The 23,648-nt window shown below is 44.7% G+C and overlaps 1 protein-coding gene across 1 annotated transcript in view; it reads left to right on the top strand.

The window, feature by feature from the left end:
* Positions 1 to 23,648, top strand: part of LOC112246198 (plexin-B1-like) — a 213,265-nt gene that overhangs the window by 174,245 nt on the left and 15,372 nt on the right. Inside the window, exons 16-29 of the mRNA XM_042324787.1 lie at positions 2,185 to 2,351; positions 3,319 to 3,470; positions 3,844 to 4,086; positions 5,115 to 5,291; positions 5,954 to 6,173; positions 8,226 to 8,471; positions 9,146 to 9,331; positions 9,774 to 9,922; positions 10,101 to 10,201; positions 15,722 to 15,939; positions 16,045 to 16,223; positions 16,385 to 16,451; positions 18,088 to 18,234; positions 18,687 to 18,852. Coding sequence (XP_042180721.1) covers positions 2,185 to 2,351; positions 3,319 to 3,470; positions 3,844 to 4,086; positions 5,115 to 5,291; positions 5,954 to 6,173; positions 8,226 to 8,471; positions 9,146 to 9,331; positions 9,774 to 9,922; positions 10,101 to 10,201; positions 15,722 to 15,939; positions 16,045 to 16,223; positions 16,385 to 16,451; positions 18,088 to 18,234; positions 18,687 to 18,852 — 2,418 coding nt within the window. The remainder of the gene's footprint in view (positions 1 to 2,184; positions 2,352 to 3,318; positions 3,471 to 3,843; positions 4,087 to 5,114; positions 5,292 to 5,953; positions 6,174 to 8,225; positions 8,472 to 9,145; positions 9,332 to 9,773; positions 9,923 to 10,100; positions 10,202 to 15,721; positions 15,940 to 16,044; positions 16,224 to 16,384; positions 16,452 to 18,087; positions 18,235 to 18,686; positions 18,853 to 23,648) is intronic.

The raw sequence follows: 23,648 nt of genomic DNA, 5'->3' as shown, positions 1-23,648 counted from the left end.
CAGGTCGTTTGTGCCTGTGTGTATTATTATGTGGCTGGGTGAGCATAGTTTGGCCTCAGACAGAAGGTCTAGGGCGCGCTGGGTGTTTGGACACCAGAGTTTAGACACACTGTTTTTGGGAAAAAGTTTTTTTTCTTCTATATATTTCCCATTTGAGTCCATAAGTAGTACAATCTGTGTCTTGTGTTTGTCCTCAGTGGGTGTGGGGGGGTTGACAGAAGGGCTATCAGGGTGGCTGACAGGGGGGGTGCTCAGAGGGGGTGAGAGCCTCTGGGCTTGGGGTTCTTCATTTGTCTGTTGTGCTGTGATGTCGACTCTATGGTCAGGGTCTGGTGTGGACTGTTCTGCTGTGGTGTCGACTCTATGGTCAGGGTCTGGTGTGGACTGTTCTGCTGTGGTGTCGAGACTTTTGTTGGGTGCTGAGGTGGGCTGTTCTGCTGGCTTCTCTGTGGGGGTGGCCACCTCTCTAGTGGGTTGTTCTCTGTCACACGCCGTCCCCCTCAACTTCTCCTCCATCCCCCTCACCCTCTCCTCCATCCCCCTCAACCTCTCCTCCACCAGCAGTCTGATACTCTCCTCTAGTGCTCTGTTCTGCTCCTCTTTCTCCTGTTGTATTTGTCTCACCACTGTCCAAAGTGCAGATATGTCTCTGTCCACCTCCAGCTCTCCGGGTCTGGTTAAGGGGCTGTTGTTGTGCTGGACTGTTGTCTGGGTCTGTGCTGACTGAAGTGTAATCACCTGCTGTTCCAGCTCCACCTGCCTTATCTCCAGCTGGGTGAATTTGTCCTTCATTTCAATGAGGGAGTGGTAATCTGTGCTGGGAGGTTGACCCTCCGCTGGGGGTTGCTCATCTGTGGGGTTACATAATGAAGAGGTCTGGTCTGATCCTCTCGGGGTGGGGGTATCTTTATCAAGGGAGAGCTTTTCCTGCTGGGCTAATTCTTTGATTAGGTGAAAGTCCAGCTGAAACTGTTTGTGGTTATTCTGTACCATTACTGTTCCGGACTTATAGATATTTATATTACTTAACTCAGAGTCCTCGTTGTCAAGTATTCTGAGTTTCCACCCCTCGTTAATCCCCCCTCTCGTGACAGAGGGGTAGTGTGCTAATATAGCACTGTGCCATGCCAGGGGATGGTTTGTGTGGAAGATAAGGTTGCTGATGTTCCCATTTTTGTAATAGTCAGCAAAAAGTGTCTCTTGATTTTCCATAAGGAGCTTCATTTTGTAATCTTTTCTTGCCTTTTCATTCTTTACTTGCAAAGGGTACTGTATTTTAATTGCCTCTGAACAGCGGGAGGGAGCTTCTAAGGCCTCTCCATTTGGTTGGGGTAGACTGTGTGACTCTCCTGCCATTGTTGGGCTAATGGGCTTTGACACCTCTCACTTGACACGTCAGTGCTATTTGAAGCTGTATCAAGCTTGGCAGAATTATGTTAGAATTCAGTATGTTAGAATTCAGTCCTTATAAAGTAATGTTGTGTATATTTCTTCTTGGCTTTTGGAAAAAAGAATATATAGTTTCAGACTAAGCATTACTCACTCAGTTCCAGGTTGGATGGTGTTTTCAGGTTTCTGTTGTTTTCCAGAGAATTTGCTGTATAGAGAAATAAATCTTGGTAGTTGTGAACCTTCCAGGTGATTCCGTAATTCCGTCCAAAATCAGGTTGTAGGTTTTAAGTTTTGATTTGAAGTGGGGGTTATGTTGTCGAGGGTAGAATCCAGTATGTGTTCCTGACAAAAAATCAAAGTTTATCTAACTCCTAATCTATCTTTTTTAAAGAAAATGCTGAAAAATGCAGGAGCTCATCTGATTGTGACTTCTGCTCTGCTCTGCTCTGCTCTCTCTCTCTCTCTCTCTCTCTCTCTAACTCTCTCTCTCTCTCTACCTCTCTCTCTCTCAATGACTGTTATATTTCTCTCTCTCTCTCAATGACTGTTATATTTCTCTCTCTCTCTCAATGACTGTTATATTTCTCTCTCTCTCTCTCACTCTCTCTCTCTCTCTCAATGACTGTTATATTTCTCTCTCTCTCTCTCAATGACTGTTATATTTCTCTCTCTCTCTCTCAATGACTATTATTGTAGCTTAATGTTTAACTCTACACTATTTCAACATACTGTAAACTCTAAGTCACGCTACCTCTCACAGTCTCTATAACTCTCTCTTCCTGTCCCTTCCAGTGACTCTGTACAACTGTTCTGTGGGGCGTTCTGACTGTAGCCAGTGTCACACGGCGGACCAGAAGTATGGCTGTGTGTGGTGTGGAGGGGACCAGTCCACCTGTCTGTACGGAGACTCCTGCAGCGAGCCCCTCGAACAGACCTGCCCCGCCCCCGTCATCCATGCCGTGAGTACCGTCCGTCCACCCCCATCATCCATGCCGTGAGTCCCGTCCGTCCACCCCCATCATCCATGCCGTGAGTCCCGTCCGTCCACCCCCATCATCCATGCCGTGAGTCCCGTCCGTCCACCCCCATCATCCATGCCGTGAGTCCCGTCCGTCCACCCCCATCATCCATGCCGTGAGTCCCGTCCGTCCACCCCCATCATCCATGCCGTGAGTACCGTCCGTCCACCCCCATCATCCATGCCGTGAGTACCGTCCGTCCACCCCCATCATCCATGCCGTGAGTACCGTCCGTCCACCCCCACCCCCATCATCCATGCCGTGAGTACCGTCCGTCCACCCCCATCCCCCCGTCATCCATGCCGTGAGTCCTGTCCGTCCACCCCCATCATCCATGCCGTGAGTACCGTCCGTCCACCCCCATCCCCCCGTCATCCATGCCGTGAGTACCGTCCGTCCACCCTCCCCATCCCCCGTCATCCATGCCGTGAGTACCATCCGTCCACCCCCCCATCCCCCCGTCATCCATGCCGTGAGTACCGTCCGTCCACCCCCCATCCCCCGTCATCCATGCCGTGAGTACCATCCGTCCACCCCCATCCCCCGTCATCCATGCCATGAGTACCGTCCGTCCACCCCCATCCCCCCGTCATCCATGCCGTGAGTACCGTCCGTCCACCCCCATCCCCTGTTATTCATGCCGTGAGTACCGTCTGTCCACCCCCCATCCCCCCCGTCAAGAACTCTATCATTGTATTAATGCTCAACACTTTTTAACACTTGACATAGTGTCATAAGTGTGACAGATGCAATTCTCTTAGTTGATGTTCACTAGAATATTTCTGGCTTAACTTAATGGAATGAACCAGAGTCATTTATAGAGATATAACTCTGGAATTACTGTTGTAGTCTTATTGTTGAGTACGAGAAAGAATCAGTTCTAACATGTTTTTTACTTCTGTGTTAGATTGAGCCCCTTTCTGGACTGGTGGAGGGGGGAACCGTGCTGACCATCTCAGGGTCCAACCTGGGCCAGAGGTCTGAGGACATCCTGCACTCTGTCACTGTGGCTGGGGTTTCCTGCTCTGTCATCCCCCACCTCTACGAGGTCTCCTCCAGGTATGGACTGTGAAAGGGAGATACCTAGTCAGTTGTACAACTGAATGTGTTCAACTGAAATGTGTTTTCTGCATTTAACCCAACCCCTCTGAATCAGAGAGGTGCGGGGAGCTGCCTTAATCAACATCCACGTCTTCGCCGCCCGGGGAACAGTGGGTTAACTGCCTTGCTCAGGGGCAGAACGACAGATTTTTACCTTGTCAGCTTGGGCATTCAATCTAGCAACCTTTTGGTTACTAGTCCAACACTCTAACCGCTAGACTACCTGTCTCTGTGTTTGGTGGGGGAGGAGGTCAACGTGAGTGTGATAACTACTTCCGTGTGAGATTACTATGATTCATAATTATCCTGTATCTGTGTGTGTCCTCTGTAGGATTGTGTGTAAGACCAAAGCCAGTGGGGGAGAGAAGACGGGCCAAGTGTCAGTAGAAGTGAGCGGGGGAGAGTTTGGCCTCTCCAGCCAGAGGTTCAGCTACCAGGATCCGTTTGTGATGGAGGTGTCCCCCCAGAGGGGTCCCAAGGCGGGGGGCACGTCCCTGACCATCACTGGGAGGAACCTGCTCACGGGACGCCCCTCTGACATCACTGTCACCGTGGGAGGAGTGCAATGTGTCATGTGAGTGATTATGAAACTCACTCATGAACACACATAAAGAGAGAGACAGATACATAATCCTGTTCACTGTGCTGTACTTCTGTTCTTTACTCTCACCCTTCTCTCCTCCTCCTTTCTCTTCTCTCCTCCTCCTTTCTCTTCTCTCCTCCTCCTTTCTCTTCTCTCCTCCTCCTTTCTCTTCTCTCCTCCTCCTTTCTCTTCTCTCCTCCTCCTTTCTCTTCTCTCCTCCTCCTTTCTCTTCTCTCCTCCTCCCTTCTCTTCTCTCCTCCTCCCTTCTCTTCTCTCCTCTTCTCTCCTCCCCCCCCTCCTCTTCTCTCCCCCACTCCTCTTCTCTCCCCCACTCCTCTTCTCTCCTCCTCCCTTCTCTTCTTTCCTCCTCCCTTCTCTTCTTTCCTCCTCCCTTCTCTTCTTTCCTCCTCCCTTCTCTTCTCTCCTCCTCCCTTCTCTTCTTTCCTCCTCCCTTCTCTTCTCTCCTCCTCCCTTCTCTTCTCTCCTCCTCCCTTCCTCTTCTCTCCTCCTCCCTTCTCTTCTCTCCTCCCCCACTCCTCTTCTCTCCTCCCCCCTTCCTCTTCTCTCCTCCCCCACTCCTCTTCTCTCCTCCCCCCACTCCTCTTCTCTCCTCCCCCACTCCTCTTCTCTCCTCCCCCACTCCTCTTCTCTCCTCCCCCCACTCCTCTTCTCTCCTCCCCCACTCCTCTTCTCTCCTCCCCCACTCCTCTTCTCTCTCCCCCACTCCTCTTCTCTTCTCCCCCCCACTCCTCTTCTCTTCTCCCCCACTCCTCTTCTCTTCTCCCCCACTCCTCTTCTCTTCTCCCCCACTCCTCTTCTCTTCTCCCCCCACTCCTCTTCTCTCCTCCCCCTCTCTCTCTTCTCTCCTCCCCCTCCTCTCCTCTTCTCTCCTCTTCTCTCCTCCCCCACTCCTCTTCTCTCCTCCCCCCCCACTCCTCTTCTCTCCTCCCCCACTCCTCTTCTCTCCTCCCCCCCCCTCCTCTTCTCTCCTCCCCCACTCCTCCTCTCTTCTCCCCCAGTTTATCAGAGGCCCAGGATGACAGTGTGGTGTGTGTGACGGGCAGCAGCAACAGGACGGGTGATCACCGCGTGACGCTTCACTATGGCAACAGCCAGCGCCACCTTCACGAGTCGGCCTACAGCTTCACCCCCAACCCCAACATCACCCAGGCTGCGCCCGCCAAGAGCTTCCTCAGGTGTGTGTGTGTGACCTCTTACAGATCTATAGATGTGTCACTTGAAGCAAACTGAAGTTGGTTTACGTGAACTTCGCTTAAGGGAACGTCTTGATAAAAATGATCTTAAGTTGAGTGGACTTCACCCCACTGGACTGAAACACTCGAGTGGACACTCAATATGGCCGCAAGTCTGACCAGCACAGAACATGAACTTGAATGGGAATTACCATTCTAGTAGTTATAGTTCTACGTTCATGATGAAACATTGTCCTCATCTCTGTGTGTAGCAGTGTCTGTCTGGTCCATCTAAAGTTCAGAATCCCTGGCCCCACTCATACATAAAAAATGGGAGACTGAGTGAACAAAACATTAAGAACACCTGCTCTTTCCATGACATAGACAAACCAGGTGAATCAAGGTGAAAGCTATGATCCCTTATTGATGTCACTTGTTAAATCCACTTCAATCAGTGCAGATGAAGGGAGGACACAGGTTAAAGAAGGATGTATAAGCCTAAATTCAGTGTCCCTGGCCCCACTCATACAGGTGTTGTGACACATCTCCTCCCTCTCTGTTTGTGTAGAGGTGAGTGTCTGCGCTTTGTGTTGGGCCACAACCTTTTCGTTCTAGTAATTGTATTTCTATGGGTTTGTGACATTTCCTCCCCTCTCTGTGTATAGCGGTGGCCGTCTGATCTTCGTGTCGGGTCACAACCTGGATGTGGTACAGCAACCTAACATGTTGGTCACGGTGTTCCCCTGGGAGTCCATCCCCCAGAGGAGAAGGAGGAGGAGTGGAGGAGAAAGGGAGCATGAGACAGAGGACAAGGTGCTGTGGAGGCATCGCAGGATCGTACCGGAGCCCAACTGCCCTGGGGACCCAGTCTGCTCCATCATACAGGTGTGTAGTGAGGGAAGGAGAGTGTGTGGTGAGGGAAGGAGAGTGTGTGGTGAGGGAAGGAGAGTGTGTGGTGAGTGTGTTTCAGGACTGTATAGATGAAATGTATCTTTCTCCTGTATTTTGTAGAATCTATTCTAAGGAGTAATAGAGTAATATTGTAACTTTTTTTTTAAATATTTTTTATTTCACCTTTATTTAACCAGGTAGGCCAGTTGAGAACAAGTTCTAATTTCAACTGCGACCTGGCCAAGATAAAGCAAAGCAGTGCGACAAAAAGTTACATGGGATAAACAAAAGTACAGTCAATAACAGAAAAATCTATATACAGTGTGTGCAAATGGAGTAAGGCGGTAAGGCAATAAATAGGCCATAGTAGCGAAGTAATTACAATTTTGGAAAATTAACACTGGAGTGATAGATGTGCAGATGATGATGTGCAAGTACTGGTGTGTGAAAAAAAGTAAATAAAAACAATATGGGGATGAGGTAGGTAGTTGGATAGACTATTTACAGATGGGCTATGTACAGCTGCAGTGATCGGTAAGCTGCTAAAGTTAGTGAGGGAGATGTAAGTCTCCAATTTCATCAATTTATGCAATTCGTTTCAGTAATTGGCAGCAGAGAACTGGAAGGAAAGGCGGCCAAAGAGGTGTTGGCTTTGGGGATGACCAGTGAAATATACCTGCTGGAGCGCGTGCTACGGGTGGGTGTTGTTATGGTGACCAGTGAGCTGAGAAGGCGGAACTTTACCTAGCAAAGTCTAATAGATGACCTGGAGCCAGTGGGTCTGGTGACGAATATGTAGCGAGGGCCAGCTGACGAGAGCATACAGGTCGCAGTGGTGGGTGGTATATGGGCCTTTGGTGACAATACGGATGGCACTGTGATAGACTGAATCCAGTTTGCTGAGTAGAGTGTTGGAGGCTATTTTGTAAATGACATCGCTGAAGTCGAGGCTCGGTAGGAAAGTCAGTTTTACGAAGTTAAGTTTGGCAGCGTGAGTGAAGGAGGCTTTGTTGCGAAATAGGAAGCTGATTCTAGATTTAATTTTGGATTGGAGATGCTTAATATGAGTCTGGAAGGAGAGTTTACAGTCTAACCAGACACCTAGGTAGTTGTCCACATATTCTAGGTCAGAACCGTCCAGAGTAGTGATGCTAGTCGGGCGGGCGGGTGCGAGCAGCGATCGGTTGAAGAGCATGCATTTAGTTTTACTAGCATTTAAGAGCAGTTTGAGACCACGGAAGGAGTGTTGTATGGCATTGAAGCTTGTTTGGAGGTTAGTTAACACAGTTTCCAAAGAAGGGACACATGTATACAGAATGGTGTCGTCTGCGTAGAGGTGGATCAAGGAATCACCCGCAACAAGAGCGACATCATTGATGTATACAGAGAAAAGAGGCGGCCCAAGAATTGAACATTGTGGTACCCTCATGGAGACTGCCAGAGGTCTGGACAACAGGCCCTCCAATTTGACAAACTGAACTCTATCTGAGAAGTAGTTAGTGAAGCAGGCGAGGCTGTCATTAGAGAAACCAAGGCTGTTGAGTCTGCCGATAAGATTACGGTGATTGACAGAGTCGAAAGCCTTGGCCAGGTCGATGAAGACGGCTGTACAGTACTGTCTTTTATCGATGGCAGTTATGATATTGTTTAGTACCTTGAGCGTGGCTGAGGTGACCAGCTCGGAAACCGTATTGCACAGTGGAGAAGGTACAGTGGGTTTCGAAATGGTCAGTGATCTGTTTGTTAACTTGGCTTTCGAAGAATTTGGAAAGGCAGGGAAGGATAGATATAGGGCTGTAACTGTTTGGGTCTAGAGTGTCACCCCCTTTGAAGAGGGGGATGACTGCGGCAGCTTTCCAATCTTTAGGAATCTCGGAAGATATGAAAGAGAGGTTGAACAGACTATTAGTTTCTACCCTGCTGCCCTCCATCTTGGGTTATTTAAAAGTGCTTTGTGACAACTGCTGATGTAAAAAGTGCTTTATAAATGCATTTGATTGATGGATTGATTTACCCCTCCCCCTCTTCTCTATCTCCCTCCACCAGTACATGGAGCGTTGCGAGGTCAACTCGTCCAGTCTGATCCTGTGCCGGAGCCCGGCATTGGAGCCCTCTGTGTGGGGCTCGCAGGTGGACGTGGCCTTCCTCCTGGACAACCTGCGCTTCCCGTTTGGTGCCATCAGCCCCCAGGGGGCCTTTAGCTATGAGCCTAACCCCGTGCTGCACCCGCTCAACCAGCAGGAGCCCCTCAAGCCCTACCGCTACAACCCAGGAAGCTTTATTCAGCTGGAGGTTAGCGTTAGCCGCTAGCTGCTACTCTCTCAACTTGTTAAATAAGCTGCTGGAGGTTAGCATTGTCCGCTAGCTGTTACTCTCTCAACTTGTTAAATAAGCTGCTGGAGGTTAGCATTATCCGCTAGCTGTTACTCTCCCAACTTGTTAAATAAGCTGCTGGAGGTTAGCATTGTCCGCTAGCTGTTACTCTCTCAACTTGTTAAATAAGCTGCTGGAGGTTAGCATTGTCCGCTAGCTGCTACTCTCTCAACTTGGTAAATAAGCTGCTGGAGGCTAGCCAGCTTCAGGCTAACAGCATGTACAGTTGACAGCTGGAGGTTAGCATTACCCGCTAGCTACTACTATAAAGCCAAGGCAAAGGGATAGAATGGAAATTATGTCTTATTTCTATATTTTATTGCAAGACTTTCCACTCAACTCGAAGACCTTGCAGCTGAAAGTTGCAGTCGCAAATAAAATGCTTTCATTCTATCCCCCTGTCTGTTTAGTGGAAGGCTAGACTCCCTTGAAAGAGAGACCTGCACATTGGGGAAATAGAGGAATGTTCCAAAGAAAAGGAATACAGAAGTTTTGATTCCAGCATGATGCTCAATGTGGTAATATCTTCTCTCTTTCGCCCTCTCTTCATCTCATACTCCCTGTCTTTCTATGTCTTTCTCCCCCCTCCCTAGGGTGAGAACTTGGACCTGGCCATCTCTAAAGAGGAGGTGGTGGTGTTGGTGGGGGAGGGGGTGTGTGCTGTGAAGACCCTGACCAGGAACCACCTGTACTGCGAGCCCCCACCCCAGCAGCCCTTTCCGGGACCCCCCAATGGCGGAAGGAAACACGAGGGTGCCGACACGCTGCCCGAGTTCACCGTGAGTTCACTTCCGCCTCTGCAGTTCCGTTCCTGTACGCACTGTCCTGAGGACAAACATACACATTACAGTACACAAGATGGATAAGAGCATTCATTCCAACGCAATAGGGCTGTGTCTAAAAACATTATTAGTTGTCAAATCCTTGCTTCCTCTGTCCTTGTTTCCTCCGTTTCTCACTTCTCTCTCAAGGCGCATTGGAGAAGAGGATCCAAGGTCCCTCCCTCGGACCTTATCCTCCAATGCGCTTTGAGAGAGAGAGAAAGATATTGAGGAAATAAAAATGGGAGGACTGAGTCGACAGTAAGGTTTTCTGATAAAAGCACGGTTGACACATCTCAGTAGTCTCTTTTGGCTCCCTCACCCCATTTTGAGACTAATTAACCCTAACACCAGCTTATACAGCCTAGCGCCATAGCAGATTTGTCTGTGTGTGTTCCAGGTCCACATGGGCAACCTGAACTTCTCCCTGGGCATGGTGCAGTACGACATCCTCAGCCTGTCCACCTTCCCCCTGGAGGCCCAGGTAGGGGTGGGCGTGGGGGCCTCCATCCTAGCCCTCATCGTCCTCATCATAGTGCTCATCTACAGGTATGTGTGTGTGCGTGCACAGGTATTTGTTTACGTGAACCTTCTTTATCTTGGGATGTGAGTACAGTTCTAATGTGTTTTGTGTGTGTGGTGTGTGTGTGTGTGTGTGTGTGTGTGTGTGTGTGTGTGTGTGTGTGTGTGTGTGTGTGTGTGTGTGTGTGTGTGTGTGTGTCAACAGGAGGAAGAGTAAACAGGCTCTGAGGGACTACAAGAAGGTTCAGATCCAACTGGAGAACCTGGAGACCAGTGTGAGAGACCGCTGCAAGAAGGAGTTCACAGGTCAGACCCCAACACTAACTAATCCATAAAAATAGAATTACTAGAACCTACATCTTACTAGAACCTACATCCCCTTTCAAGTCAATGGCCATAATGAGGGTTCCCATAACTAGGAGCTACAAGCACATGCATTATATTTCAATGCACCAACCTTCTCCCCCACAGGCAGAGTTAGAGGGATATAGAGAGAGGCTGTGGTATATTGTGAGAGAAGTGACAAGAAAGAGTTGGGGATACTGCTGCGGTAAAGAGTTGGGGATACTGCTGCGGTAAAGAGTTGGGGATACTGCTGCGGTAAAGAGTTGGGGATACTGCTGCGGTAAAGAGTCGGGGATACTGCTGCGGTAAAGAGTCGGGGATACTGCTGCGGTAAAGAGTCGGGGATACTGCTGCGGTAAAGAGTCGGGGATACTGCTGCGGTAAAGAGTCGGTGATACTGCTGCGGTAAAGAGTCGGGGATACTGCTGCGGTAAAGAGTCGGGGATACTGCTGCGGTAAAGAGTCGGGGATACTGCTGCGGAAAAGAGTTCCCAGTTCAGTCACACACCACAGCAGACAGTGTAAATAGAACAGCGGTTGGGCACTTCTGGTCCTGGAGGGTGGCAGTGTACAGGATTTTGTTCCAGCCCAGCACTAACACACCTGAATCTCTCTGAAAAAGACAGAGAAATGTGATATGAGGGAGGAAAAGACATGGGAAGAGAGACATTTCAATATATTACTAACCCTCCAATAGGAGAGACATGGGAAGAGAGACATTTCAATATATTACTCACCACCCAATAGGAGAGACATGGGAAGGGAGATTTCAATATATTACTAACCCTCCAATAGGAGAGACATGGGAAGAGAGACATTTCAATATATTACTCACCACCCAATAGGAGAGACATGGGAAGGGAGATTTCAATATATTACTAACCCTCCAATAGGAGAGACATGGGAAGAGAGACATTTCAATATATTACTAACCCTCCAATAGGAGAGACATGGGAAGAGAGACATTTCAATATATTACTAACCCTCCAATAGGAGAGACATGGGAAGAGAAACATTTCAATATATTACTAACCCTCCAATAGGAGAGACATGGGAAGAGAGACATTTCAATATATTACTAACCCTCCAATAGGAGAGACATGGGAAGAGAGACATTTCAATATATTACTAACCACCCAATAGGGAAGTAAGCAGGCTTTTTCTATATTTCTCACCGACCCAATCCTTTCAGTTTGTGAACCCTGATGGAACTCTGAGAGAATATCCAATGATTTCAGTGTGTGAACCCTGATAGAACTCTGATAGAATATCCAATCCTTTCAGTTTGTGAACCCTGATAGAACACTGATAGAAGCTAGGAAAAAAAGAAAAACGAGATGCTTGAGAACCCCTTGTGTGTTTATTTATCCTTGACGCGGATGGATCCATTTTTGTTTTTGAACTTTTTTATAAAATGTATTCATATAATCCCTGTGCGTATGAAATGTCTTCAAATTCCACTCAGTGGGCTTCTGACAATAACAAGTTTAATTTTGGCCCCACTCCTCGCCAAATGTCAACATTCATTGCTTTTGAAGCAATAACACAATTCTCAGCATCTAGTTTCAATGTCAGCAGTCCATCGTTCAGTCGGACTAAAATAAACTTTATTGTCCAGATCAAAGTGTGGAAACTTGGCTCTGCAATAACATTGACAACTTTAAAAACCATGAGTCGAGCTCCCTGGGGGATGTTTCTCATGGTTCTGGGTGGGGGGGGTGCCCCTTTCTGTCCAGTGATGTAACTTCTGGACAATATATCTGTTCATTTAGCTGACCCTTTTAGCTTAAAATCCAAAAGTTCTGTATAGCCTTAAGGGGCCTCTTTTCTCCACTGTCTTTCACTGGAGTGGCAGGGACTGTGAGTGGACACACACAGACACTCTCTAACACTAAAAAAAAGAAAAGAAATACAGGAAGAGTCCACTGCTAGTTGCCATCTGTGGACAATGTTTACATACAGGTCTTCAATGAGCTTCGATACGGCTGCACAAGGCCAACTACGGCTGTTGCACAGAAAGCACATCGATTGGCTGATTCATTGTAAGCTTTGCATCGTGTTGGAGATTTTAACGTAACATTGAAGTTACATATCTGTAATGCTTATTGAGAAGTTTTTTGGCTATTGGACCAGGTCTCTCTTGGAAAAGAGATATTATCTCAATGAGAAAAAAACAGTATAAATAAAGATAAAATAAATAAATTAAATTGTGTGTGTTTGTATATCGTTGTATTTCAAATTTGTGTGACTATCAGTGCTTAGTTACTTGTCATGTTTAGTTTATTGTGGACCACAGGAAGAAGCTGCTCTTGTAACTTCCTGTTTATTTGTTGTATTTATTCCTCCTCTTATCTTTCTATTATTTTTCTCTCTGCATTGTTGGGAACACCTGTTGTTTGAGACAAATACATTTTTATTTGATTTGCCGCCTTTGCAACAGCTAACGGGGATCCAAATAAACAAAACAAATAAAAGTCAGCCCTTTTTTTATTGGCACATGTTCCGAGCAAGGTCACACCCCCTTGTATGGGACACTTTTAAATGTACTTTTAGAGGCCATACAATACTCATCATTAAAACAAAAGCGGTTTAGGTTAAAAGAGATTAGACTAATAAAGGAAATAGAGGAAGTAACAGTGTAGGTAGATTGTAATGGAAACTAAACTATAGAGGCACAAAATAGGTTAGAGGAAAAATAAAAAGAATTGGAGGTACTTATTCAAGAACAATTATGTATAATGTATTACAAAAATAAAGGGAATTGGATGGAAAATGGTGAATCTTCAACATAGAAATGCTACCAAAAAGAATTGCAGAAAAGTCGTTACAAATGATGGAGTCATCCATGATTCACCAAATTATATTTTGAAAGAGGAAGCAAAATATTTTAAGCTCCTCCATTTACACTGAATGATGTTAACTGGAGGATTTCTTTCATCATAATAATAATAATAATGTAAAATGTAACATTTACAGAAAGACCTGTGTGAAGGCCAACTTACAGAAGAGGAACTTTTTTTGGCAATTAAATATTTTCAGTCTGGAACAACACCCAGGCTTGATGGTATACCAGTAGAGATTTTTTTTTTAATGTACTCAGTCTTATGACAATGGTAGACTTTCAGGTACTCAACAAGAAGGTCTGATTTCATTACTACTAAAACAGGATTCAGGTGGTACGTATAAAGATCCAGTCCATAAAAATAAAACACTGGAGGCCTTTTACACTTCAATGTTGTGATGTGAAAATCCTGGCGAAATGCATAGCACATAGAATAAACAAGGTTTTACCAGATATTGTTCATCCTGATCAAACAGGTTTTTTATATGGACGATATATTGGCGATAATATACGAGAATTATTTGAAGCAATTGAACACTATGAAACATCAAAGATACCAGGCCTGGTCTTCATAGCAGATTTTGAAAAGGCGTTTGATAAAGTACAACTAGAATTTATATATAAATGCCTGGATTACTTTAAGTTCGGTAAATCTCTTATACAGTGGTTTAAGTTGGGTACAGCAACCCCAGATGTAAAATAGTAAATAATTGTTACTTCTCAGAAAGTATTGAGCTTTTAAGTGGAGTAAAACAAGGCTGTCCGTTGTCTCCATATCTATTTATTATGGCCATTGAGATGATAGCTATTAAAATTAGATCCAACAAGAACATCAAGGGGTTAGAAATCCAGGGGATAAACTAAAGTGTATGCCAATGACTCTAGTTTTTTATTAAGACCGCAATCTGGATCCCTGCACAGTCTCATTGAAGATCTTGATAACTTTTCTAGCCTCTCTGGACTAAAACCTAATTATGACAAGTGTTACATATTGCGTATTGGATTGTTTAAAAGAATGTGTTTACACTACCTTGTAGTTTACCAATTAAAATGGGTGGATGGTAAAGTTAGACAAACTTGGTATTCACATCTCAAAAAATATAAATGAACTTACCACAATCAATTTCAATAGAATGTTTGCAAAAATAGATAAGATTCTATTCTAAATAGATAAATACTTGTCTATTTATGGAAAAATCACATTGATTAACTCTTTGGTCCTATCACAGTTTACTTACTTACTAATGGCACTGCCTACTCCAGACAACTCATTTTTTAAATCATATGAGGAAAAAAATATTTCATTTTATTTGGAATGCTAAGCCAGACAAAATTAAACATGCCTATTTATATAATGATTATGCGTTTGGGGGACTAAAATTATTAAATATTAAAGCTTTAAACCCTCACTAAAAGCTTCACTCATACATAAGTTAAACTAAAACCCCAAATAGTTATCCAGTAGATTATTAAGAAAGGCTCATCCTTTGTTCAAAAATGGCCTTTTTGCTTTTATACAGGTTACAACTTCTTATTTCGGACTAATTGAAAATGACATTTTGTTGAAGATATCGCCCTTTCTTAAACGAGCCATACAAAGCTGGTTACAATTTCAGTTTTATCCTCCAGAAAAGATTGAACAAATATTACAACAAATGTTATGGTCAAACTCAAATATACTGATTAATAAAAATACATTCTTTATGGAAAGAAATCTTCAATTAGATTATATGTATTTAATTATATTATGATTATAAAGGGAGGAGTTATGTCACAAATACAGCTATGGAAAATATATGAGAATGTCTGCTTAATCCAAACTTACAATCAACTGATTTGCAGCATTACCACAAAAATGGAGGAGGCAAGTGGAAAAGGGAGAAGGTAGAGAACTTGTTTGTCTGTCATATATTAAAGATACAAACTGGCTGAAAGGAACTGGCATAAATAGAAAAATGTACCAGTTTCATTTGAGGACAAAAATGTTGACAGCTGCACCATACAGGTTGCAAAATAAATGGGAAGGGATTTTCAATGTACTGATTCCATGGCTCATGGTTTATGAACTGGTACAAAAAACAACAGTTGATTCAACACTTAGCGCTTCAATTTAAATATATATAGGAATGGTTAAAAAATTCACTTCAAATTAACCTTACAGATAGCAGTGTTGGTCGATTTGGAAAGCCATAGTCAGTCAATAAATAATATAATAATAGTCGTAGGAACGTTTTTCATCTTTAGCTCACAATCTGTGGATTCTATACTATTAGAAAGGTTCAACGTGTATGCAAAACATCACAATTGAAAATACATGGCACATGGAAACCAAATGAGGGTGGTCTATGGTGATAGGTGGGAGTGGCTGAGGGTTGGGATTTTATTATTTTATTTTTTATTTTACCTTTATTTAACTAGGCAAGTCAGTTAAGAACAATGTTATTTTCAATGATGGCCTAGGAACAGTGGGTTAATGGCCTTGTTCAGGGGCAGAATGACAGCATTAATGTACATGTAAAATGTAGCACAAAAGCTGTAAAAAATCAACAAGATATGTGTCCTCCAAATAGGGGGGGTTAATAAAAAATATATAAAGTTACACCCCCTTAACCTTTGAACTCCTCACCCTGCTCCCCTAGACCTGATGACGGAGATGATGGACATGTCCAGTGACCTGGTGGGCTCGGGCATCCCCTTCCTGGACTACCGGCGCTATGCCGAGCGGATCTTCTTCCCGGGCCACCGCGAGTCGCCCCTGCGGAGGGATCTGGACGTACAGGAGAGTCGGCGGGCCACAGTGGAGCAGGGCCTGGTGCAGCTCTCTAACCTGCTCAACAGCAAACTCTTCCTCACCAAGGTAGGGGGACAGTGATGATGATTGGTGAAAGAACTGGACCGATTCTTACTATGTTATTGGACTCTTGATAGTCTAAAACAAGTTTGTCTTCCACCTCGCTACCAGTTCATCCATACTCTAGAGAGCCAGCGGACGTTCTCACCAAGGGACCGGGCCTACGTGGCCTCTCTCCTGACTGTGGCGCTGCATGGTAAACTGGAGTACTTCACAGACATCCTCAAGACCCTGCTCAATGATCTGGTGGAGCAGTACGTGGTCAAGAACCCTAAACTCATGCTGCGGAGGTAAGATAGGAAGAGATTTGGGGGGGTGTAGGTCAGGGTGTGTGGGGTGGGGCTGTAGGTCAGGGTGTGTGGGGGGGTGGGGGTGTAGGTCAGGGTGTGTGGGGTGTAGGTCAGGGTGTGTCAGAGAAGAGAATATGTGAAAGTGATTTTTTGCTTTACAGAACGGAGACAGTGGTGGAGAAGCTCCTGACCAACTGGATGTCCATCAGCCTCTATGCTTTCCTCAGGGTGAGTCGGAATCACAGGAATGACTTCCTCACAGAGGAGGAAATGATTAGTCTGGCTGACACCAGTCTTCCTGACTTCAGGGTCTGGAAAGGTTCCTTGATGTTGATGGCACGAAGTGTCAGTTAATGAAAGGGCTGTTCTTTTTTCAAGCTGATTTTTACTGTGTATTTCTCACTCCAACACCCACATGTACAACCACAAACAGACCCTGGGGGCACCGCACCCCTTCTAATACAACGGTTGGATTTTCAAATCCAAACAAAGTGAGGTCCAAACCTCTAAGGAAAGAGAAAAGCATTTAAGAGAACCAATCAAAGCTCAACCCCTTTCTGCGCGAATATTGCATTTACAGTATTCTTATCCAGAGCAGTATGTCACAGCTCTCTCTCGCTGTGTTCCACATGAGTAGTGTCAGGACTGAGTACATCCTTGAAGTAATCACTGTTTAGCCACAATTGGACAGAAATGAAAGGACGCCACCACATGGCTTTCAGCTGTTCAGTCATTTCTAATCAGTAATGATTTCAAGGAAGGAAGGATGCACTTTCAAAGAATTCCGACTAGCCCTAGGCTTTATTCTAGGGTTGTGAATCTTGGCTATGTTATCCATGACAGTTTTAAGCAGACTTGGCTATCTATATCTTACCTGGGTCAAATGGCTACTAGCATTAGCATTCATTAGCAAGCGAAATGGAGGAATACATTTTTAGCATGTTGGTAAATGTCATGTCTCCTCGTTTTTCCCAGGACAATGATTGTTAGCATGAATCTAATTGTTTGCCGGATTGGTTATCATGATGCTAACTGTTTACATACATTTGTTAGTATTATGCTGACTGTTTACCTGATTTGTTAGCATTATGCTGACTGTTTACTTGATTTGTTAGCATTATGCTGACTGTTTACTTGATTTGTTAGCATTATGCTGACTGTTTACTTGATTTGTTAGCATTATGCTGACTGTTTACTTGATTTGTTAGCATTATGCTGACTGTTTACTTGATTTGTTAGCATTATGCTGACTGTTTACTTGATTTGTTAGCATTATGCTGACTGTTTACTTGATTTGTTAGCATTATGCTGACTGTTTACTTGATTTGTTAGCATTATGCTGACTGTTTACTTGATTTGTTAGCATTATGCTGACTGTTTACTTGATTTGTTAGCATTATGCTGACTGTTTACTGTTTGTTAGCATTATGCTGACTTTTACTTGATTTGTTAGCATTATGCTGACTGTTTACTTAGCATTATGCTGACTGTTTACTTGATTTGTTAGCATTATGCTGACTGTTTACTTGATTTGTTAGCATTATGCTGACTGTTTACTTGATTTGTTAGCATTATGCTGACTGTTTACTTGATTTGTTAGCATTATGCTGACTGTTTTTGTTACATTATGCTGATTTTGTTAGCATTATGCTGACTGTTTACTTGATTTGTTAGCATTATGCTGACTGTTTACTTTTTGTTAGCATTATGCTGACTGTTTACTTGATTTGTTAGCATTATGCTGACTGTTTACCTGATTTGTTAACATTATGCTGACTGTTTACCTGATTTGTTAACACGATGCTTATTGTTTACCTGTTTCGCTAGCATGATGCTAACTGTTGTTGTCTCCCCCTCTCTCCAGGACTCTGCAGGTGAGTCTCTCTACATGTTGTTCAGGGCTATCAAGCACCAGGTGGACAAGGGGCCGGTGGACGCGGTGACTGGCAAGGCCAAATACACGCTCAATGACAACCGTCTCCTCAGAGAGGATGTTGAGTACAAGACCCTGGTGAGAATACACACACTCAGACATTGACACACACTCATGCGGACACACAAAGACAAGCACACACATTCAGACGTGTACACACACACACACACACATTAAATCGTTCAGACACAACACTCGTACACATTTCTTTTTACATGTTAGTTATTTAGCAGACGCTCCTGTCCAGAGCGACTAACAGTTAGTTAATCATCTTCAGATAGCTAGGTGAGACAACCACATATCTCAGTCATTGTAAGTACATTTTTCCTCAATTCCTAAAGTAGTTATCAGCGAACTCAGCGCAAGTAAAGGGGGAAAAGTCCAGTGTGGGTTCACAAGAGGGACTCCGTTTAACCACACACACAAACTCCCTTTTTTTTCTTCAGTGAAAAACCAGAGATAAATAGATCTAACGACCATCCAGGAAAGTGTGTTTTGTGAGTGATTGAAAGCTCCCCCCCCCCCTTCAGACCCTGAACGTGTTAATGCAGGGCGGGGGGGTGAATGAGACCCAGCCGCTTCCCTCCAAGGTGCTGGACATAGACACCATCACCCAGGTGAAGGAGAAACTCCTGGACCAGGTCTACAAGGGCACCTCCTTCTCCCACCGGCCACACACAGACTCTCTGGACCTGGGTGAGGAACACACACACACACACACACACACACACACACACACACACACACACAGACTCTCTGGACCTGGGTGAGGAACACACACACACACACAGACTCTCTGGACCTGGGTGAGGAACACACACACACACACACACACACAGACAGACTCTCTGGACCTGGGTGAGGAACAGGAACACACACACACAGACTCTGGACTGGACCTGGACCTGGGTGAGGAACACACACACACACACACCTGGGTGAGACTCTCTGGACCTGGGTGAGGAACACACACACACACACAGACTCTCTGGACCTGGGTGAGGAACACACACACACACCTGGGTGACACACACACGCTCTGGACCTGGGTGAGGAACACACACACACACACACAGACTCTCTGGACCTGGGTGAGGAACACACACACACACAGACTCTCTGGACCTGGGTGAGGAACACACACACACACAGACTCTCTGGACCTGGGTGAGGAACACACACACACACAGACGCTCTGGACCTGGGTGAGGAACACACACACACACAGACGCTCTGGACCTGGGTGAGGAACACACACACACACACACAGACTCTCTGGACCTGGGTGAGGAACACACACACACACAGACTCTCTGGACCTGGGTGAGGAACACACACACACAGACTCTCTGGACCTGGGTGAGGAACACACACACACAGACTCTCTGGACCTGGGTGAGGAACACACACACACACAGGAAGATGCAGAGTTGTGGGCTCGAGTCAGATGACTTGGACTTGAATTTGTGGATTCAAATTTGATGACTCGACTTGGACTTGAAGCCTCAAGACCCTGTACTCGACTTTGACTTGAGACTGATGACTTGAAATTATCTGACCAGGTATTGTAATGTTTTGTCACTCATTTTGTGGCACAGAGTCTACATGGATTACTCTACACACAGCCAGAGATTGGAGCCACAGCAACGCCCTTGTAAAAAAAAAACACACACAAAAAACATGCAAGTTGCAACAGATAGGTTAGTGAAACGCACATTCGATACTCTGATTGGACCAGCAAACTGTCACTCAACACAGGTCGGGTGAGCTAGCAAACAGATTGCTGATTTGCTGTACAGCTATTGGATCGTGTGAAGCTCAAACGTCAAATTGTAGGGAGAGAGGATTGCCGTAATAAATACATTTGCAGCTCCAAACATTGTTTGGCGATCAATAATATTAACTGTTTACTTTGCAAGCTCACCAGCAATGGGGCGACAATTACTCGCATAGGCCTTAATTTTTATTTATCTGTTATTTTACCAGGTAAGTTGACTGAGAACACATTCTCATTTGCAGCAACAACCTGGGGAATAGTTAAAGGGGAGAGGAGGGGGATGAATGAGCCAATTGTAAACTGGGGATGATTAGGTGACTGTGATGGTTTGAGGGCCAGATTGGGAATTTAGCCAGGACACCGGGGTTAACACCCCTACTCTTACGATAAGTGCCATGTGATCTTTAATGACCGCAGAGTCAGGACACCCGTTTAACGTCCCATCAGAAAGACGGCACCCTACACAGGGCAGTGTCCCCAATCACTGGCCTGGGCCATTGGGATATTTTTTAGACCAGAGGAAAGAGTGCCTCCTACTGGCCCTCCAACACCACTTCCATCAGCATCTGGTCTCCCATCCAGGAACTGACCAGGACCAACCCTGCTTAGCTTCAGAAGCAAGCCAGCAGTGGTATGCAGGCAAAAGTGGTTTTGTATGTAATAATTACTTGAAATGTAGAATTAACTTAAGCTAGCATTTGGAATTTTTTGATAAAATGAATTATAAGCCTACTGTGGGAAGATGCTCTCCAAACTCCCACCAGTGGAGTGTGAGTTTGTTCTCTTGTTGAAATGTTGTCTTAGATTTACCACACAGGGCTGTGCAAAGCAATTTTCCATGTAATACTAAAGTAATTGCTAGCGTTTCATCATTCCATCCCCGTACCTTTTATTGCATCATGTAGACATGTTTGTTTCATGTTGGTACATTTAAATTTAGCCAACCATTTCCTACGCTGCTCTGAGTGGGCGCAATGTTTATAGTACACTTGAACATTCGCAAGACTCATGAGGTAGAAGTCCTGTTTATTTAATGAAATATATGGTTTCATTTGTTGATATTTCCAGTGTTCTGTCGGAGTTCCGTGTGTCTCTGTCAGTTTGGTTGCGTGTAATAGGAGCGCACGGGCCTCAGTACACATAGTAGATCTCTTTGGAGTCAGAATAAGAGAAAATGATGCGTGCTGAAAGAAATATAATTAAAAATAATTGTCTGATTTAGCTGACTGTATCAATGTGGAAATTGCCTTTTACATTGTAGAACCTGTTTATTGGTTGTATTTGCCAGTTGCGTAATCCTATGATCCTGGGGGCCTAGTGTTTATAACATTATTATAATAATGTTATTATGCAGGCCTGCCTGTTCGAGCTCCTGTTAGACAGATTCCATGTGGTTTCACAAGGGGAGGCTGTACAGTCTTGCCCACTACCTGTGTCTGTTCAGATAGGACCGGTTAATGAGCCTGATACCAAGGATATTTCTTTTGGGCTATTTCCCGTGTACAGTGCCTTGCGAAAGTATTCGGCCCCCTTGAACTTTGCAACCTTTTGCCACATTTCAGGCTTCAAACATAAAGATATAAAACTGTATTTTTTTGTGAAGAATCAACAACAAGTGGGACACAATCATGAAGTGGAACGACATTTATTGGATATTTCAAACTTTTTTAACAAATCAAAAACGGAAAAATTGGGCGTGCAAAATTATTCAGTCCCCTTAAGTTAATACTTTGTAGCACCACCTTTTGCTGCGATTACAGCTGTAAGTCGCTTGGGGTATGTCTCTATCAGTTTTGCACATCGAGAGACTGAAATGTTTTCCCATTCCTCCTTGCAAAACAGCTCGAGCTCAGTGAGGTTGGATGGAGAGCATTTGTGAACAGCAGTTTTCAGTTCTTTCCACAGATTCTCGATTGGATTCAGGTCTGGACTTTGACTTGACCATTCTAACACCTGGATATGTTTATTTTTGAACCATTCCATTGTAGATTTTGCTTTATGTTTTGGATCATTGTCTTGTTGGAAGACAAATCTCCGTCCCAGTCTCAGGTCTTTTGCAGACTCCATCAGGTTTCCTTCCAGAATGGTCCTGTATTTGGCTCCATCCATCTTCCCATCAATTTTAACCATCTTCCCTGTCCCTGCTGAAGAAAAGCAGGCCCAAACCATGATGCTGCCACCACCATGTTTGACAGTGGGGATGGTGTGTTCAGGGTGATAAGCTGTGTTGCTTTTACGCCAAACATAACGTTTTGCATTGTTGCCAAAAAGTTCAATTTTGGTTTCATCTGACCAGAGCACCTTCTTCCACATGTTTGGTGTGTCTCCCAGGTGGGAGACACCTCTTGGCTGCATCTCTGATCAGTCTTCTCCTTGTATGAGCTGAAAGTTTAGAGGGACGGCCAGGTCTTGGTAGATTTGCAGTGGTCTGATACTCCTTCCATTTCAATATTATCGCTTGCACAGTGCTCCTTGGGATGTTTAAAGCTTGGGAAGTCTTTTTGTATCCAAATCCGGCTTTAAACTTCTTCACAACAGTATCTCGGACCTGCCTGGTGTGTTCCTTGTTCTTCATGATGCTCTCTGAGCTTTTAACGGACCTCTGAGACTATCACAGTGCAGGTGCATTTATACGGAGACTTGATTACACACAGGTGGATTGTATTTATCATCATTAGTCATTTAGGCCAACATTGGATCATTCAGAGATCCTCACTGAACTTCTGGAGAGAGTTTGCTGCACTGAAGGTAAAGGGGCTGAATAATTTTGCACGCCCAATTTTTCAGTTTTTGATTTGTTAAAGTTTGAAATATCCAATAAATGTCGTTCCACTTCATGATTGTGTCCCACTTGTTGTTGATTTTTCACAAAAAATACAGTTTTATATCTTTATGTTTGAAGCCTGAAATGTGGCAAAAGGTCGCAAAGTTCAAGGGGGCCGAATACTTTCGCAAGGCACTGTATATTTGGTATGACATGGCGCATTCACCATTGGATCAAGACCTGTAAATAAACCTGCCTTGACATCAGTTACAAGGTTCATATTTTACAATTAGAGAAGACAAAATAATGAAAAGGGCTGTCTGATAGCCTCAATAAATAGACAAAGATTTGGAGTTGAACAAATATGTATGGATGTATGTATGGATTTAGTTTTTTACTTGACTTGAGACTTGAGAACTTGTCACTTGACTGGACGCTGTTAGAATAGGAGACTTGGGTTTGACTTGCTGTTAGAATAGGAGACTTGGGTTTGACTTGCTGTTAGAATAGGAGACTTGGGTTTGACTTGCTGTTAGAATAGGAGACTTGGGTTTGACTTGCTGTTAGAATAGGAGACTTGGGTTTGACTTGCTGTTAGAATAGGAGACTTGGGTTTGACTTGCTGTTAGAATAGGAGACTTGGGTTTGACTTGCTGTTAGAATAGGAGACTTGGGTTTGACTTGCTGTTAGAATAGGAGACTTGGGTTTGACTTGCTGTTAGAATACGAGACTTGGGTTTGACTTGCTGTTAGAATACGAGACTTGGGTTTGACTTGCTGTTAGAATACGAGACTTGGGTTTGACTTGCTGTTAGAATACGAGACTTGGGTTTGACTTGCTGTTAGAATAGGAGACTTGGGTTTGACTTGCTGTTAGAATAGGAGACTTGGGTTTGACTTGCTGTTAGAACAGGAGACTTGGGTTTGACTTGCTGTTAGAACAGGAGACTT

Source organism: Oncorhynchus tshawytscha, linkage group LG07 (genome assembly GCF_018296145.1).
Source record: "Oncorhynchus tshawytscha isolate Ot180627B linkage group LG07, Otsh_v2.0, whole genome shotgun sequence".
In the NCBI taxonomy this organism is placed as follows: Eukaryota; Metazoa; Chordata; class Actinopteri; order Salmoniformes; family Salmonidae; genus Oncorhynchus; species Oncorhynchus tshawytscha.
The sequence above is the reverse complement of the archived record's forward strand: the minus strand, read 5'-3'. Positions and strand labels throughout refer to the sequence as shown.